This window comes from Cygnus olor, chromosome 2 (assembly GCF_009769625.2).
Source record: "Cygnus olor isolate bCygOlo1 chromosome 2, bCygOlo1.pri.v2, whole genome shotgun sequence".
NCBI classification, from domain to species: Eukaryota; Metazoa; Chordata; class Aves; order Anseriformes; family Anatidae; genus Cygnus; species Cygnus olor.
This window is the reverse complement of record NC_049170.1, coordinates 110,493,307-110,511,304: the sequence shown is the minus strand read 5'-3', so window position 1 is coordinate 110,511,304 and position 17,998 is coordinate 110,493,307. Positions and strand designations below refer to the sequence as shown.

Genomic DNA, 17,998 nt, shown 5'->3' with positions numbered 1-17,998 from the left:
GAGGTCAAGGCACCATTCATGCAGGGGCCCTTCTTGTTGCCTTCTTCCATCAGGACAGGGAACTGCTAGAGGAAGCTCAGACGCGTTTTGTCTTGTTCAGCTTCAAAACCAAGTCTTTAGCATCTAATGTACTGCAGGAGCAATGCACTAAAATTGCAACTAAGGGATAAAATGGCCACAGTCATGCTTGGAACTAGGAGGGTGTAAGTGAGAAGAAAGGCTTTAATTCAAATAATGTGCACCAATTTGATTTTTAATGCCTATGAATGCTTCTGGCTGTTTGTAGACACAGCTCTCAGTGTGTCTCTTGGTTACAAAAGCACGCGCAGGAGTAAACACCATTCGGTTCTACATTTCCACTTAGTGCTTCCTTTATTGGAACAACTGCAGGTGTTATTTATAGACATCGAAGAGGATGAAAGTTTTGAGATTTATAAGCTCCAATCAGCTGAAGGTGATTCAAAATAAATTAATGAAATGAGTCAGAAATGAACTTAAGAGATCCAGCACTGGATGTAAATCACAAATGATTTTGCACCCCCTCTGCCTTCCTCTCCCTTTCCTGCAACACTCAGAGTGCTTGCCAGGGGATATGAACTTGCATTTAGTTCGATGTAAAATGAGAAAAAGAACGATGGAAATGTGTACTCAGTATGCCAAGTTACAGTACTTGCGCATAAGAAGGAAAGCCAAAACTCTAGCTGGGACAAAATGATTTCCTATCACTTAAAACTTTCCATACAACCTGCGCTATCACTCAAGCCATACAGAAAGCAGATTTAACAGGGATGTTTTCCAGACCCCATGTGGCAGCTCTGACTTTTGTGACGATTTCTTGGCCCCTTCTGGTGTCCTGCTTGCATCCTTGCCAATCTCTTCTGTCTGTGACAGGTTCCCGAGCTGCCTTAACGCTCTCCCAGTTCTCCCAGTGATTTCAATCTTTGTTGCCATTTGACACCTCCATTTCCCTCTTGCAGGATCACCGGGTCAGAAGGATGGTCTGTCTCAGCCCTCCTGGCTGCTCAAGCCAGATTTTAAGGCTGACTGAATGCACTAGGCATGCAAATGTGGCATCCATCTCCAGCCAGTTTTGACTAACAGCTACAGTCTTTGCTTCAAATACACAGAGAGTTTAGAGCAGGCACATTTTGTTTCTCAGTTAGAGGTGGATAATTAGAGCATTATTATAGATAATTACAACCCAGCATTGAAATTCACTTTGAAATAAGTATTTAATTTATAAACATGTTGCATTTTTAAACTGCCCTAGTTCAATGGTTATTTCCATGCGAAGACCACCCAACTGCCTGTGATTTAGCTTAGCTGCTATGCTAGATTTCAACAAGCTAAGCAGCTCTGGCTGATGAACAGCCATTCCTGTAACCTTGCAGTGCAGCTATGGCTGTTGATCTGCACAGAAAACCTCTTTAGAAGGAGTGGAGGGCATGAGGTGACTCTTGGATTACCCTATCTTGAAATGTACCATCACTCCTATTGCTCAAGGAAGAGAAGGATGATATCAGGGTGAGAAAATGGTTTATCTGGGACTTACACAGAGGTTTGTCGTGAACTTCTTGGGTGGATATAGGTCCATCACAACAGTAAAAAGCATAAAGAGCTTCATCTAACATGGTAGATGCTCAGATGGACTTATTTTACCTAAATGCACCAACATCCAAAATGAAGATGGAGGTGCTCTCTAATCCAGTGTAGCTCTGCAAAGCTTCATTCACCATGGTTTGTGAGGCTCTCTGAGCGTGCAAAGTAATAGTTTTGGACCTCGTTATCCAAATATAACAGCTTAACATAATCTCCATAGACATTGTACAATATATATGTAAACACTACAGCATGCATCTACACACAGCTCCTAGAGCCAACATGACAGGGCGTTTGGCATGAAACATGATGAGAAAGCCAACAGAAAAGCCTCGGGAAAAGCAGTGCATCTCAAGAAAGGCCTTGCCTCCAAGATGGAGACACATGGTCTGTGCAGCTGCAATACACAGACCTTTCACTTTTAATTATATATGTGCAATTTTCATTTTGTTCCTGTCTCGCATCTAGTATATGCCACAGGACAGATTCCCAAATGCAACATTTTGTGCATTTTCTTTAAGTAAATTGTACTTTAAAAGTCGTTCTCTCCCCACCCTCACCCCAAAAAAAAAATGAACACTGGAGGGAGTGTGGGATTTCGGAAAGCAGCAGCCTTTAATTGGATGTTCTTAGGAGCAATATTTGAAAATCTGAAGTACAAAACCTTGTCTCCTTCCAACAGAGCTGGAATATTTCAACAAACTCATCTGCATTCAGCCAAGGTAAACGGCAGGTCAGGAGGCAAAGGAAAAAACAACTCTCCAGCAGAAGAAGCCAAAACAACTTCCCTTGTGGTATAGAGTGTGGCCATACGAAGAGCATAGAAACTGTGAACCAAAACCAGGGTTTCTGCTAATGAACTTCAACGTGTCGCTAATTTTTTTAATTTCTGATAAGCAGCACTGCTGCCTAGACAACGGCTCATGGGACTGTGGAGGAAACTGTCTGGTTGATGATATCATCTCATTTAGCCACAGTGCTTTCTGTTTGTAGCATATTTTATTTTCTAGTTTGTTTGGGAGAGAAGTACTGGTCCAAGAAAATAGAGAGATCAATTTACAAAGTACTTTGGAGAAATGCAAGACTTTTCTGAGTATGGCATGTTTTTATTACCAAATTTTGAAATCTATCTTGAAAAGAAACATATTTTATTTAGTATGTGCAGCTCTTTTGTTTCTGTTTCCATAAAATCCTTCCCCTGGCCTTGACTTACAATGTGGGTAGCACCTATTAGGGCAAGAGGACGAAGGAATGAAAACATTTCAACTTTTGTAGCATTTCCTCATGAGTGAAAGAAGGCTGGAAGGTAGGCAGGAAGGCAAGAAAGAAGGAAGGAAAAAACTTTTATTAACATGGTCTTTGCAGAGTACCCTGATGGAACACTGACTGAAATCAGAGCTACAATGAGTATCTAGTCCTTAGTCAACTTAGTTGTTACACACGCAGACTAGATTGCGTAAAATAAGAAAAACACTACCTAAAATCTGTTTAAAAAGTTATTTGTCCAGAACAAGTCATCTGGGAAAGTACAAATATTTCTACCTGGAAAAATATTTCTCTATAGCTGAACTAGGCCTGGTAGCAAACCTTAATGATTTATTAGTACCTTATTGTTTTCTTTGGCCCCTGTGCACTATATTTATAAAAAAAAAAAAGTCAGTAAAAAAGAGAACAATTGTAAAAAGCAAATATTTTGTACAAAAATACAAAGTTTTAAAAGCTCTTAAAAGTATATTCCATATTATTGATAAGAGTTGGACTATATATATATATTTATATAAATCTATATATTCGTGTATCTGTATAATTTTCCTACATTTGGGATTTTAGCGAATGAAACATACTGTGTACACAGTTGCTTTATATGTTTTTCTATAGATGAGTGGCCAACAGTCTTACTCAGATTGACAGAATGTCTTCTTCCAGAAGACAAAAGTTGCTTATGTATGTGGTTACTGGTTGGGAAGAAAATCTATAACAGAATTAGTCCAACAGTATTTCCTGATGCTGTGGGTAGAAAGGCCTCAAACAATTGTAGGATGCTGAAGAAGAATTGCTGCTGAATTCCTTTATGCATTTAAACCAGTTTTCAGTGCTTGCTTTTGTTTTGTTTTGTTTTCAATTTTTGTAGGCAATGTTGCTCTCTCCCTGGATTTTCTTTTTCTTGAAGTAAATTTCCATAATACATAGGTATCTGTAAAGTCACAGCCTGTTACGCTCCAAATATTTGCCCTACAGTACGAGAGAAAAAAGAAAAACAGAAAAAGAAAAAAATCACATGAAAAGCTTGTGAAGATTAAACACATTTCTGAAAAGAAAGCTTACTGAGATCAAGGTATGTTAAAAATTTAAGTGGACTCATATGCAGTATCTGTAAATCCTGGAGGATAAATATTTGTAAACGATGAAGTTTTGCTAAAATAACAAATGTATGTAGGGAGATGAGGACACATTATGTTGTTACTTACATACAGTCCTTCACTCTGGACACTCAAACAGGGTTATACACGCACAAAGCTTGTTCAGCACTTTGTTTTGTTTTGCTTTAGGGGGATGTTTTTGTGGATGGGATGTATTTTTGGCAGTAGTTGACATTTCCATCTACCTTCACTGAAATTCAGCCTACACATTTGCAACCGGAGCAGCCACGCACTCTTGGCAAAGCAATGTTACACCAGGCTGTACGTAGGCGATAACATCTAAGCAGAGCGCCACCCTGAACACAGTTACCACCTCGCTCTATGATGGCAGGGCTGGGCTCTAAGAAGCCACGCGAACCACCTGCGCTCTGCCGTTTGCAGAAATGCCTGTACATCCAGAAAGAGAACCCCTGTGGCAACCACCTGAGTGACTGCTTGGACATATTGGCCATTTATGAGCCCTCCACTCCAATGGCCATTATTTGCAACAGAGCAGTTGCTCACGCCACTTGGACCGAGCCTCTCTGCACTATGAGACATCTCCTGGCAGCATTGCTGGTGGGAATTTTAAGACCTCCTTAGCAGTCACCAAGTGCTTTGTGTTGCACAAACTCTCAAAACAGAGCCTATTTGTTTTTTGAAGGCTGCTTTCTGGGCCACCCTAATGGCCAGCTTTCCCCCCTGATTAGCCACTGAGTTTATAAAAACAGCTCCCATTGTGGCCAGGGTCTGGAACACGTGTCAAACTGTGCCTGAAATTTTAGGCACATTTCAAGTCTGCAGGAGATGGCCAAAATATAGAACATGCCATGCCTGCAGTCAGTCTGGAGGCTGCTTTTCCAGAGTGCGATTAATCCATCATCCACGTTACACAAAGTATTAGCGCTGCCATTGCAATGAGCTTAATGCCTGGATCATATCCCCACTACCTGTGCAAAATTTACTTGAATTTGGCCTGCTATGGGTAGGGTGAAATAACTGAACCAAGTGCCTGGCTTACCTTTGTCCATGTCTTTTTCACAAATGAAATTGTTAACATCTTCACAGTAGAAATCATTCCAGAGCCCAGCATAGATTAGCCCAGCACAATCTTCTCCTGGCCCATGCCCATGGCTCCAGTTATCAGGTTGCCCGTTTTTCCAGTTTCTTTCAACAAAAAAAAGCAATAGATATTATTGCACAATGCGGCACACATGACAGTTTTTCAACCACATGAAATTAACAAAAACATCATGAGATCTGTTCTGAACGGGAAATACACATTGAGACAAACAATACATGACTCTTGTTGAAAATGGAAAACAGATGTATAACAGAGAAGGGAATCTATTCGGCCTCGGGCTGCCAAAACTCAAAGACCTAAAATTAGACCGATGAACTTTATTTTAGTTTCTGAATGTACATGCACATACAGTGGGAGTGTGCTCTGTGCTCCGCGTGCATCGTTCCAAACCTGCAAAGCCTGTGCACTTCATTCCTGCCAGCAGACGGTACTGTGACGAGCTGGCAGCTTGCAAGCACTGCAAACCATGGCAGCACGGTGCCTTCTTCAATGTCTGCACCGAGATGACCCTCTCAGAAGGCACAGCAAGGATTTATTTGTTCTACGGATTGGTGTTTCAACAGGAAGTGAACTCTTGAGCTTATAAAGAATGTACAAAATATGTATCTACGTGTCTTTTGAGATTATTAGCCTTGATGGTGAAACTTAACCCAGCATGTAAAGAGCTTACAGCAAGTGCCTCCTCATCCTGTTTTTGTTTGACAAGTGAGAAACACTTCCAGCCTTGGGACTTAAAAGCTCCATTTTCCTGAAGGAACAGGTTGTTGACTGGAGCTTGTGATTGCTGGCTGATATGGTCCATGCTCAGCTAGAAAACATGCCTGCCTGACACATAGCATCTTACCTGGTACCTGGGAGGACACATGGCTTTCCAGAAATAATGAAATACTTTGAAAATCTGTAACTGACAGCTCTGAGTTTATTACAGGGCACCTAAAACCATGGGGTGGTGGAAATCTGTTGAAAGCAGTGGCTGAAGTGGAAATTGGGCACAGTGCTGCCATAAAGAGGAAGAAAAATGAAAACAGGGAGGGAGAAAAAGGGAAAAATATTATGGCTCATTTGAAATGCATCTGACTTTTTCCATTTTTCTCATCTAAATGAACACCAATGAAATCACAGCTAATCATTTCGTAACATCTGACAGAGTGAGCCTGTTTTTCTGCTGCACAGCATGCTCAGATCTGTAAACTCTTCAGTCCGCTCCTCGGTATTAAAAATTTGGGTGGTTGCAATCTGTTCCATTTAGGACAAATTAGGTGTAGCCCTAGGATTCCTGGAGAGCTGCCAATTCAGTTCTCAGATGGCCAAAGCTTAGACACGCTAATTTCATGCATTTTCCTTATGTTTAATGCTTTCCACTTGGATTTGGGCTTTATCTGAAAGCTGGTCATTTTTTATCAGAACGAGCACTCTATTTATAGCCAGTTGTAATGCAAATAAGGAAAAATCAAACCAAGACAGAAAAAAGTCTGTGCTTTCCATCTCAACTTTGTAATAAAAGTCAGGAGCAAATGTTTTGGCAAGAAACGCAGTGCTGTGTAGTTATGTGATTCTTTCATTCAGTGTTCAGTTTTCCTCCTGGCAAGGAAATAAAGCTGTGTGCATGGAGAAGGCAGAGAGAAAAAAAACAGTTCAACAGCATCCTCAGTGAAGAATTATTTCATTGGCATCTACAAAGCTCTGGATCCACTGTATAATTTCTAGATGCTGTTTTTAGAAGTGTCAGCAAGAGTGGTAGCATCTGCAGAAAATAAACACTATTGTTTTTATTTACGTACGTGTAATCTGGTAAGGATCCATCCAGCCATCTCCATTCATTTTCCTTCTCTGAATCTGTAAGTCCAATCCAGAAGCTGCCTTTCCCTGAAATCTGCCTTTTTATCCATTGCTGTGGAAGGAAGATCTTAGTCCATAACATGCAAACACAACAGTCTTTGGAGCTAATAAGATACTCTGGCTTCATGAGCATCTTTGCTATCAGAGTAGGAATGGCCAGAGGAATTTTTCTAAGCTGAAGGTAGGTTTCAGGAGTTTGCCTTGTGACCCGCTGCCTAGAATCCATAGTGCTACCTGCAGGTGCAGTAGAGAGGGCTAATCATCAAAATTAGATTGACATAAAGTCACAGCCTACATCTTATAGCTATAAATTGAAACAAACAAACAAACAAACAAACAAAAAAACCAACAAAACCACCAAAAACCCCACACAGTAAGCAATTATATCTTGATGTTCCCGCTGCCACACAGCCACTGAATAATTATGTTGAACAGTACTAAAAGTACAGCTAGATTTACATAGTTATATTAAAAACACTTGTGTCACCGAAGTCTTAGGCTGCATATATTAAAAGGGAATTTAAAAATAAATTATTTTCAACACTGCAGACCTCCCCCCCATTTTGGATGATATGCAAGGCATACTGGACTGCATCTCCAAAGGTTCAAACCTCCAATTCTCACCAGCCTTTCTGTGTGCTCTGTTCCCACCACCTTCAGGTTGAGTTGCTCTGCTCACACTGTCCTTCTGCACATGGAATAACTGCTGAGCAGGCAGAAGGTGGATAAAATGATAACTGGAGTCAACCACTGTGTCTCCTTCACTATATGAATTCATGATGCTTTCAGCTTCCCACTTGCCCTGTGGCTTCCACATGTTAACTAATCTCAGACTCTCCTTGAGAAACAGAAACAAAACCTAGTTACCTGTTCTTCTTTGTTGTTTATGATAACCAAGTGTGATGCCTTCTCTTCACAGAATAACTTTGCCTCGTCGAAGATTTCTCTTTCAATTGAAAAGTAGTAGCACTTTTCTGTATAGTTCTTCCAATGAGGAGAACAACCTATGATGTGAATTTTTCTGCATTAAACCAGTTACTGAAATCAATGAGCTAGTGGTAATTTCCTGCATTTGGCCAATAATAAATGGAGGATCCCACACCCACCTACAATGTGCTGCCATATAAAATACTTAGATATTTGAGAATTTATTTACCAAGGTCCTGACACTGTGAAATCAAGGTTAAACTGTGTGGTCAAGGTGATTATTTATTACTCATACAACTGATTTTTCTTTAGCTGTAAATATTAACTTAGATTCAGGTCATGCGTCTGAAGATCAACAAGCATAGCTTCATTTGACAGGGCTCTTTATGACAAATCTCAAAGATTGAGTCTAATGTAGCAGAGGTTATTTGAACCAGTAACTTTGGTGTGCACCCTCTGCTAGATATATTTGGATCTCAGTAAAAGATACACGCGGTGTTTCGATAGCTTACCGTTAGCCTCAGGCACCGACGTAGGTTCACTCTGTAGTGCCATTGGCATCCCGGGACCTGGTGGCCCTGGTGGGCCAGGTGGGCCCTTTGGGCCAGGCAACCCAGGGACTCCAGGTAGCCCAGGTAGTCCTCGAGGTCCTGGTACTCCTGGCTCTCCCACAGTTCCTTGTAGGCCTTGAAATCCTGGTGGGCCTTGTGGCCCAGGTGGACCATCTTTGCCTTGTGGCCCTGGTGGCCCTGGGTCTCCGCTTGGTCCAGGCAGACCCGTCTTGCCAGGAGAACCTCTCTGACCTTTGGAGCCCGGTGATCCTCTTGAACCTTTCCCTCCTTTTTCTCCTGGTGGCCCAATTGGCCCAGGTGGACCCTTTTCACCTGCAGGTCCTGGTGGTCCAGGCTCTCCTTTTTCTCCTTTTTGTCCTTTTAGGCCAGCAGGGCCAAGAGGGCCTTGTGGGCCTCTGTCACCTTTAGGTCCCCTTGGACCAGGAGGGCCTGAAATAATGTAAGCAGTCAAAGTGGGGATACAGACAGACAACAAAACAAAAAGGCCATTCGGGGTTCTTGCTTAATATACCTCAGACCAGCGACACTGGACATGCAGCACTGTGAAAACTGGGCTAACACCTACTTTGAACAGTACTTGTAAAAATACATCTGCTTCTCAGGCATTATACACAATTTCTCTTTCCTAAGCCTACATGAAATACAAGATTCAGAAGAAAATCATCTGATGCACCTTGTCCAGTGAACCGGACAGTGCCGTGATGCCCCAGGTGACCAGCTGAGGTGCCAGTCCCTACAACACATGCTCTGTGCTGGTTATTCATGCAGTACTGTGTGTTGATGCTCCCATTCTCCTATTCCGCTACACTCCTTTTTCCTCCTTCCTCTCTTAGACTACAGGACTACAGCAACACTCCTGTAACGCCTTCTTTCTTACTCTGTCACTAACGGGTCGTCAAAAAGAGACAAAAAAGATGGAAAGTGTGCAATAGGACAGTTATGGGAAAGGCTAGTACTATTCATTAGTTTGCAGGTTATAACAGGAAACAGAACAATACACATGGTAGGAAATGGTAATATTGTGGCAGTTTTCATTTATAAACAACAAAATAATTCTGGATTCTATTCATGGATGAGTAAATACTTTGCATATACATACATATTTTCCCCAACTCAACATCATTTAAACTCCTTCAGAGACAAATTCTTCAACTAGAGTCACTTAGGCCTGGTTTAAATGAAAAAGCTTAAGGTTACTGACTTGCAATCTTGGCTCTAATTCAGGCGTAGTCTATTTGGAACAGCAAATTTTTGTTTATGATTAGAATTTTAAGCCTGGCTGGTTCCCATCAGGTTGGCAATATGAGCGATCTTTTCATTTAGTTGGGAGAAACCTCCTAAACTTGATGCTATTTATTTCTGAAGGAAATAAAGTATCCCAGGATTCAAAACTAAGCAAAGGAGGATGTTTTCTGGCAGACTAACAACTGGCTTAAAGTAAAATAGCAACTCGTTTTTCAGTAAGGGTGGACCTTTCTGGGAATAGTCCAATATATATTTTTAAGCCATTTCCTCCTTAGCAGGGATTGGTTTTTTGAGGTTCCACACCTTCACTGGCTTATTTTAGAAAGTAAATGAAAAGCAGATCCATGCAGTCAGTCAGAAAAAAAAATTTGCTAAGTCAGAACCTTCTTTTATAACATCCCCATTCTAGGTATGTAAAGAAGTCATACGAAAATTAGTAAGGAAAATTCAGGCTACATATAAACTCCCAAAATTGAGTATTAGATAATGGAAAACCCCAGGACTGGGTACCAACATGCACTAACTTCCACAGAACTAATGTATTGCAAACAGGAATTCATCAAAGACTGTTATGGTCATCACTAGAGAACCTGCATACCTTGTAGGATAGTGAAGTTCTTGATGAGCTGGCCGTGTTTGGAATCTACCAGCTTCATTTCTTCCATGATTACTGACAAATTGGCAACTTCAACATCTAACCTTGACCTCATCAAATCCTGTTGCATCTTCAGAGATGCAGAGTCTAAACGAATATTGGCTAGTGTGCTGTTCATAAAAATCAGCTCATCTGAATGTTTACTTAAGGTGTCTGTACATGTTGTCCTGACCTCATTGAGATTGCTGGTCAGTGTCCGTAGATGATGAGCAGTGTAGCTGATGTTACTAATGATATTAACTATATCAGTCTCAAAGACCTGGAACCTCTCTTCTAGCTGGTTGAATTTGGCAGAAGTTCTGTTTTCATATTCTTTATGCTGTTCCTGGAGATCCTTCAGATTTTGTTCGTTGGCTTGGGCAATTGTGGTGATGTTCTCCATTTGCCCGCTGAAAGAGCTGAGCTGATTGTTCATGTCTTCAAGTGTATCATTGTTAGCTTTTGCCAATGCTGAGTTGTTGGCAGCCAAAGTCTGTAAATTTTGTACTTTTTCCTTAAGCCAGTCAGTGTCCTTCCGGGCCTGAAGGACAACCTGCTGCAGATTTTGAAAGTCATTCTTTATTCTTAGAATAGCCAAACTCGTATCTTCCATTGACTTCTGTAGGACACCGATAAGATTTCTTTGCTGTATTTGTGTCAGGTTTAAGTTGTTGAGGTTCATGATGACCACATTATGAGAATGCACTTGGTTTTGCAAATTTGTTTGGATATCGCTTGTGTCTTGTTGAAGATTGTTGATATAGCCAGTATATGCCTGAAGAGTCTTATTGACACTGATGATCATGAAAGAGTTACTATCTAAGGCACTTCTCATTTGGCTCTGTCTATCATCTAGCACATTTCCAGACTCTTGCAGCTTCTCCAGTGTATCTTTGTTTCTGGTAGTTTTCTCTGCAATGTCATGCAGCTGCTGACGAAGAGCCAGAATGTCAGATCTGAAGCTAGACAGTTCAGTGTTAGTATTCATGGCTTTTTGTCCAGCTTGGTCATCTGTTGTACAGGAAAAAAAAAAAGAAAAAAGAAAAGAAAAGAAAAGAAAAGAAAAGAAAAGAAAAGAAAAGAAAAGAAAAGAAAAGAAAAGAAAAGAAAAGCTTTAGGATGAGTTTTTTAAAACACAGTATTAAAAATTACAATATATTTTAAGTACAGTAGGGCTGTCCAATGTTCTGTCAATAGAACTTCTACAATATATTTTCCAGACAAAAAAAAACACTAAAGAAAGTTTTGTCACTAGACAGAGTAGAAGTCAAATAGACGAAGACCTTGTGTGTTGCTGAGGAGAGCAAAATGGTGATTCTGTTGTCATATATGGGAAAACCTACTCTTAGAAACTATGATGAATATACACAGTCACACAGTGCTTGCATTTTGAATGAAAACTGAATGGTAAACAGAATTCAAAATACTAAAGAGGGATCAGAAGGTTTATGTTTTGAAGTTACAGCTGGCTTTTGCTGAAACCTCAGAAGTAAATTCTAGCACATCATATTTTCTTCCTCCTTCTTCTGCCAGGTGGAGTATCTTCATAGTGATTTAGTACGTATATTTCTTTTTCTTTTCTTTTTTTTTTTCTCATCTTTTTTTTTTTTAAATCTTGGTTTTAGTTTTAAAATAGTTCTAATACCTATTTTAAAACAGTCTGGCTAGAGACAAAAGCTTTGCCAGCAGGGTACTCCAGACATGACAGGATATGGTACGATTTCCTTTTTTTTTTTTTTCTCTCAAACATACCACTATTGCTTCTAATGACATTTCTTTTGCTGTTATTGTTTCCTCATGTTCTGTGTTTCAGGAAGGCAAAACCCTAATCACTGAGGAACATCTCAGCTCTTGCTTGCACTGCTCTACAGTATTCTTCTGGGAGCTTGTCTGAGTGTGATTAAGCTTTTGAGGCTGCACAGCTCATCATCCAGGACACAGAAACCAAATAAATAAGCAGTCAACACTCACTTTGAGGGAAGATTCCCTTTCTTGACCTCAATCACTTCCCTCTGCTACACACAGTCCATATATTTTTGTACCATCTAAGTATAGCTATACTTATGAATTACAGTCTGAAGTTCATTATTTCAGATGTCTCCAAGAGAGGGTAGGATGTTTTTCATAAACTATGAATACGGCTCTGTATGGAGCTTTCTCCTGTGTTTGTATGAGTCCTGATGGCTAACAGTAAATGGTGACTTGTGAGGGAGACTTCAGTCTGAAGTGTTTATGGAGCCTTTCATGGATGGACATGTTCCCAAGCACAGTTCCTCTGTCTCGCTCCAGGATCTTCTCAGCTCTGACTCTATGTTTACCTCTCAGTCGCAGCTCAAATTATATTGTGTTCCTCACACAGATCTGACAACTGCCAGGTCCACATACAGCTAATCCCTGAAGGCCTGCCTTTCATTTACCACATGCTGGTATCCCTCCAACCCTACAACAGTTCTCTTACCTTTATGCCACCCACAAAACTGCCCTGTAACTTTTTTTAATTTCCTCAATAGCAAGTCCACTTAATTGGGAACTGACTGTCCTGAGCATCTCACTGGCCATCCATCCAGCAGCGTGTAAAAATGTCTGGGATGAATTGAATCAAAGGTGCTCCAAGTTGCAATTAATTTAATCAGAAGAAAAAACACAAAAGGTTGCATGTGCTTTAAGGTGTAACGTTTACTTCTATGTATGTATCAGCAAAAGTACATGCCACTGAATTATCCCACGTCTTTGAACTAAATGCAGCGTGTAAATACTTCAGAATACAGGCTTTTTTTCCGAGGAAAAAAGCTGTAAAAATTACAATCAAGCTGCAAGTTAGTCAATTTTAGAAGAGCTACATATCTCAATATATGGTTTATGAAGCTAAACAAAATTTATTTCCATCAGCACATGCATGTATGTGCATATCAATACTTACATAAAACCTAATTATATAAACTCTAAGTCTATGTACCTATAAGTTGATAATAAACAGCTCTGCTGGTTTTCCAGACAAGTAAGAAAGGTAGAAATGTAAATATAGTGAGTAGAATCCTTACTCATGATCTTTTTCCATCTTCCTGAAATTTGAGAACCATAATAACACTTGAGAGACATGAACTCATAACAACTTCGTGTTTTGAATTCCCTGAGATGATTCAGACACGTTTTATGGAAGTTATCAACTTGCCTCAGACGTAAGAGTTTTGAACAGCTGACTATTTGTGCACCCCTTACAATGGCCATCAGTTTTGAATCTTAAAGGCTAAACCAGCATCAAGATGACTAGATAACAGATATTCATTTTATGCAGAATGTCTTGTTTTGTGGAACAGCTTCTGCTATATTTTGCATTTCTAACTCAGAGAAGACTCTCTCCTGAGGACAACTTTTAAGTGTGTTTTTAAGTATAGATGATTTCAGAGTGATTTCAGTGGGAACTGCAAATACTAAAGTATTCTTAAAATGATGTCCTGGGTAGAGATGGTATTAATTTTACTAAGTGTTTTCCCAAGTACTTGAGAAATTGGAATAGAAGTGCTGTATCTTGTCATAGCCAGAGTTTTTTTCTGACAAATTTCTGGCCACAATCTTCCAGGAGAACATCTCAAAGACAGAATACAAAGGGGCTTTGATAGCATGTAGATTACCTAATTTCTTCAGACCACTCTCCACCTCTGTGAGCTTTTCTGTATATCTTCTGTGGGATGTTTCCAGGCCACCTGTCACATTGTCCATTTTTTCTACAACTAGGGAAAAGAGAACAGTGTGTTATGCAAAGAAGAGAAGTACAATTATGAAAAAAGTCTAGTAAACTATAAAGCAAACCAAAAGAACATCACTAATATAAAACAAAATAAAAGCCTGAAAATTGCCTTGCTTGCACTACATTCTGCTGTTCCGTGAAATGTTGGAGAGATGAACTCTTATCTGCTGGTGGAACCCAGCAGCCCTCCAGTTCTTCACTCTGATGACAGTCCCCACACATTTGTTTGCTCAGGAGCAATCTTCCTTATGAATGAGAAAATCCCTCTTTGTGAGTTTTCCTCATGAACCAAGTCTTTTTATGGCACTTCCATGCTTACAAGCACAGTGTTGTGTGGTAAACATAGACTGGTTGGTTGCTAAAGGCTCAGACATGTGAGAAAACTTCCTTTTATTTTGCTATGAGCTATCTCTCCTTGAAGATTTTTTTTTTCTTTCCTGAGCCTTTTAATCATTAAGAATTGCCTCCTGGCTAGCAATCTCTGGTCTGAGATAGCAGTTGGAAGACATAATTATTAAATACGGCTGGGACAAACTTTTAAACATCTTGATAATGGTACAGATCACTCAAAATGGTCTTGAAACCCTTCTGACTCATTAAGATTGAAATGGTGGCCAGTCAGCAAGTACAGATTTATGGCTTCCGCTGATGAGCTCTTTATTTTGTAATGTCTGAGTCACTGTCTTGTCACTGAGACAATCTGATGATTTGATGGAACTGATATAGAAATGGGAAAAGAGCAACAAATAAAGAGCATGGAGTGGTTTCTAGTGACAAAAGTATGTAGTGAAATGTTTGCAAGGCTAGGAGCTGCCTTCAGCTTCCACACCAAACCTACTCTAACATGCTTTTGCATTCAAACCACAACCAGGGGCACAAACTTCTCATCCCCTGATTATTTGGCGCTTTGGTTACACTGGGAGCAGAACAAATCTGTACCAACCCTGGGAGAGGCTGCACGCAGTATCGTGCCAGCCCTCCCTTCAGACAGAAGAAGGAAGGTGTTTCCCACATTTTTATTTGGCAAAACCAATTCTGTAGGCCCGTGTGGGGTAGGGGATTCCACTAACTCTTTTTGTTTGTGAGGTAATCTGCAGCCATGAAACAGGATCATAGAAGTTTTTGCTATGTAAGGAATTGTTTTTTACTAGAAGTGGAAATTTAGGGAATATTTTGCTACTGTATGAGGAACCACAAGAATCCCGGACCTTTGGAGTTTAATCCACCAATTGCTCCTTCTTCATTAACTTTTCCCCTTGTTTTTCTGACTATGGGTACCACAGATACACAGCAGGCTTCTAATGCTTCCCCAAACCAACAGGACAAACAGCAGACCAAGATTATCTCTGGAGTAACTCTACTGAGGTAAGTGGAGTTGCAACAGAGAAAAATTCTCAAGATTTTCAGAGTGAACGACCATTCTACAGTGAATTACCTTCCTTCTCCTTTCTGTGCTGCTAACAACCCCTAGTAAAAGAGAAGCTCCGTGTGCGCACTAACATAGAGTCAAGGTGCAGATTTCAGTGTCTGAGATGATGGCAGCTGTCCTGCTAATTACCAGGCTGCAACAATGGATTTGCTTTTTCGGGGGGCCATTGCTCAATAACATCTGCTCTAGAAATAATTTTTCCTCCCAGTATAGCACTAAAGTTTCACTTTTCTTCTGCCTATTAAAGGTACTTGTCAAAACACTGTGTGCCATTTTTCCTAAATGAAGCCAGAGCTGATCATCTCTTTGTCCTACCTGACTGTCTTCCAGGCTGGAGCCCAGATCAGCAGAGGTCCTTCAGTTACTCCTCCTACTCTACTGATGCACATATCATATACAGTGAGCGTGTGGACCATACTTAGTGTTTCTTTCTGGCCAGCTCTAGGCAACTCCTTGTTCAGTCTGCGATGTTCTGCTTTGTTTATGGACAGTCACTGTGAAGGACATGGCTCACTTTGGGCAGTCACAGAGGACCCAGTGAAAGGATCTGGATTTAAAAAGCAGTGCCACTCCAAATGTTTTTGCTGAATCTTTGCCTTGACTACCAATGTCACATTGCCTACGTTAATTCAAATTCAGTGTAATACTCATCTGTTTGCTCCAGTTATGCAGCACACTTGGAGTTGGCAAATGGATATATGTAACAGCAATGACAGGAAAATGTAGTTACTTCCTTTTGCAGTTCAAGTGAGTGACAGCCTGTATTTCAGATCTAAAGTTTGTAAACCAGAGGCTTTATGCTGCCCTATAACAACAAGAATGTTGTCATGGCTGAATGAAATCTAACACTGGAAACTTATATTAAAGTATTGCCCTGAAGAGCCCAAAGCAAATGAAAGTAGTAGAAATCCTATCAATATGTAGTAGCCTGCACTGGCAGGTGGTGAGAGTGGATGGAATTGCAGATACAACAGCATATGGTATTTGCATTGCCACAAAAAAAAAGAAGAAAAAAAGCCCACACTAAAAAGACTGAAAGTGTTCTGTAGCATGAATGTTCTTTGTGTAAAACAGCCCCAAATTTTGTTGAAGCAGCAATTCAATCAGACGCCTTACTGGTATTATTGACAACTGGCTGTAGCATGTGTGGAAGACCATGCCAGGACTTTGAGATTGCAAAGGATCACTGTTAAAGGGTCTTTCAGTTCCCAGCACCTTGCAGAAGGTAGCAGCTTTTAATTCTGCTGTGTATCTGGGGACCAGGCAGCAGCCCTGGGTCAGGAGGGGCTGACATGATGCTTAGCAGGAAGATGCTAGTTTAGAGGCTGTAAAGAGAAGGCTGCTCACAAGGCGGTGATTTTTGTCTACATGACATTAGGCTGTTGATGTCTTACCCAGATTAACTGATGTCGAGTGCAGAATTAGTTTTTATCAGGCAAACCATTTCCTTTATTTTAATTGTTTCCCCTCAGAGGGCAAGTCTGTATGTATTTGCTTTGTACAGGGGCAGGATCTAACCTCCACTGTCAAGCAAACTGCAGACCTGGGGGTCTTGACCTGTCTCCTGCCCAAACTCTCTCCCCAAGCAAGCTGTGGCTTATTTACCTTCTTGCAGCCCTTCCTGCTACTGCCCTGTGGAGAGAATGAATACAGGCCCACGGTCAAAGCTGCTTTTGGTGCTCTTGCATTCAAAAACAGTAGCATGGACGGGCGTCCTATTATTGAGAATGCCTTTCCTGCCTGGCATTAGCTCCAACCACCAAACTGACCAGCGACTGAAAACTACCAGAAATTCAAACAGAGCATGGTAGCTTCCCTTAATGGAGTGAGTCACAGAAAAACCATTCACCTTAACCTGACACTGCCTGATGCCAGAAAAATTATAGCTTTGTATTTTCACATTTAATTTAAGAAAGTATGTTAAAAAAATTACAGATTCCTTTATTAATGTTTTAAAACAACAATTTAATATTTCTTCTAAAGCAGACTAATAGTAAACTCATTTTTTATTCCTTCATGACCTGGGTATTTAATTCATGTTTTGGTTTCAGGTTTCTCCAACCTACTATGTAATTTTTACCACCAATTTAGAGGTTTGCTCTGTGTTGACTTTGCCTCCCATTGAGTTATTTTTTGTCTGCCATATTTAATCCACTGATTAGTAGTTTTAATGTTTTAAATCACAAAGGATATCTAAATACTATGTAGGAAATGAAAGTTTTAAAAGTAGTTTGGGGCTTTATAAACATAAGTGTGGGAGGCAAATTTAATGGAAACTTAGCTAGGAGACTGCAAGAATCCCTGATGCCAGCAGAATTCCTTCTTTCAGTGTAATATTGCAATAAAAAAGACAAGCCAAACTGATGCAGAGGGGAGAGTTCAAGAGCTTTATAAAATTTTATTTTGAGTTTTGTTCTTCCTTTAAGGCCTAATTCCTTCCCAACTAAGAAAAATATTGCAGTAATTCCTTTGAATATGTACTGTCAGTTGGGGCTTTGTGTAGCTCATGTTTTCCCTGCAAA

At 40.3% G+C, this 17,998-nt stretch overlaps 1 protein-coding gene across 1 annotated transcript in view; it reads right to left on the bottom strand.

Annotated features, from left to right (window-relative positions):
• Positions 1-232: 232 nt before the first annotated feature.
• COLEC12 (collectin subfamily member 12) overlaps positions 233-17,998 on the bottom strand; it is a 98,069-nt gene continuing 80,303 nt past the window's right edge. Inside the window, exons 4-10 of the mRNA XM_040550176.1 lie at positions 13,932-14,030; positions 10,264-11,310; positions 8,361-8,849; positions 7,789-7,925; positions 6,864-6,973; positions 5,020-5,165; positions 233-3,831 (exon numbers count right to left, since the gene is read on the bottom strand). Coding sequence (XP_040406110.1) covers positions 3,812-3,831; positions 5,020-5,165; positions 6,864-6,973; positions 7,789-7,925; positions 8,361-8,849; positions 10,264-11,310; positions 13,932-14,030 — 2,048 coding nt within the window. The 3' untranslated portion in view covers positions 233-3,811. The remainder of the gene's footprint in view (positions 3,832-5,019; positions 5,166-6,863; positions 6,974-7,788; positions 7,926-8,360; positions 8,850-10,263; positions 11,311-13,931; positions 14,031-17,998) is intronic.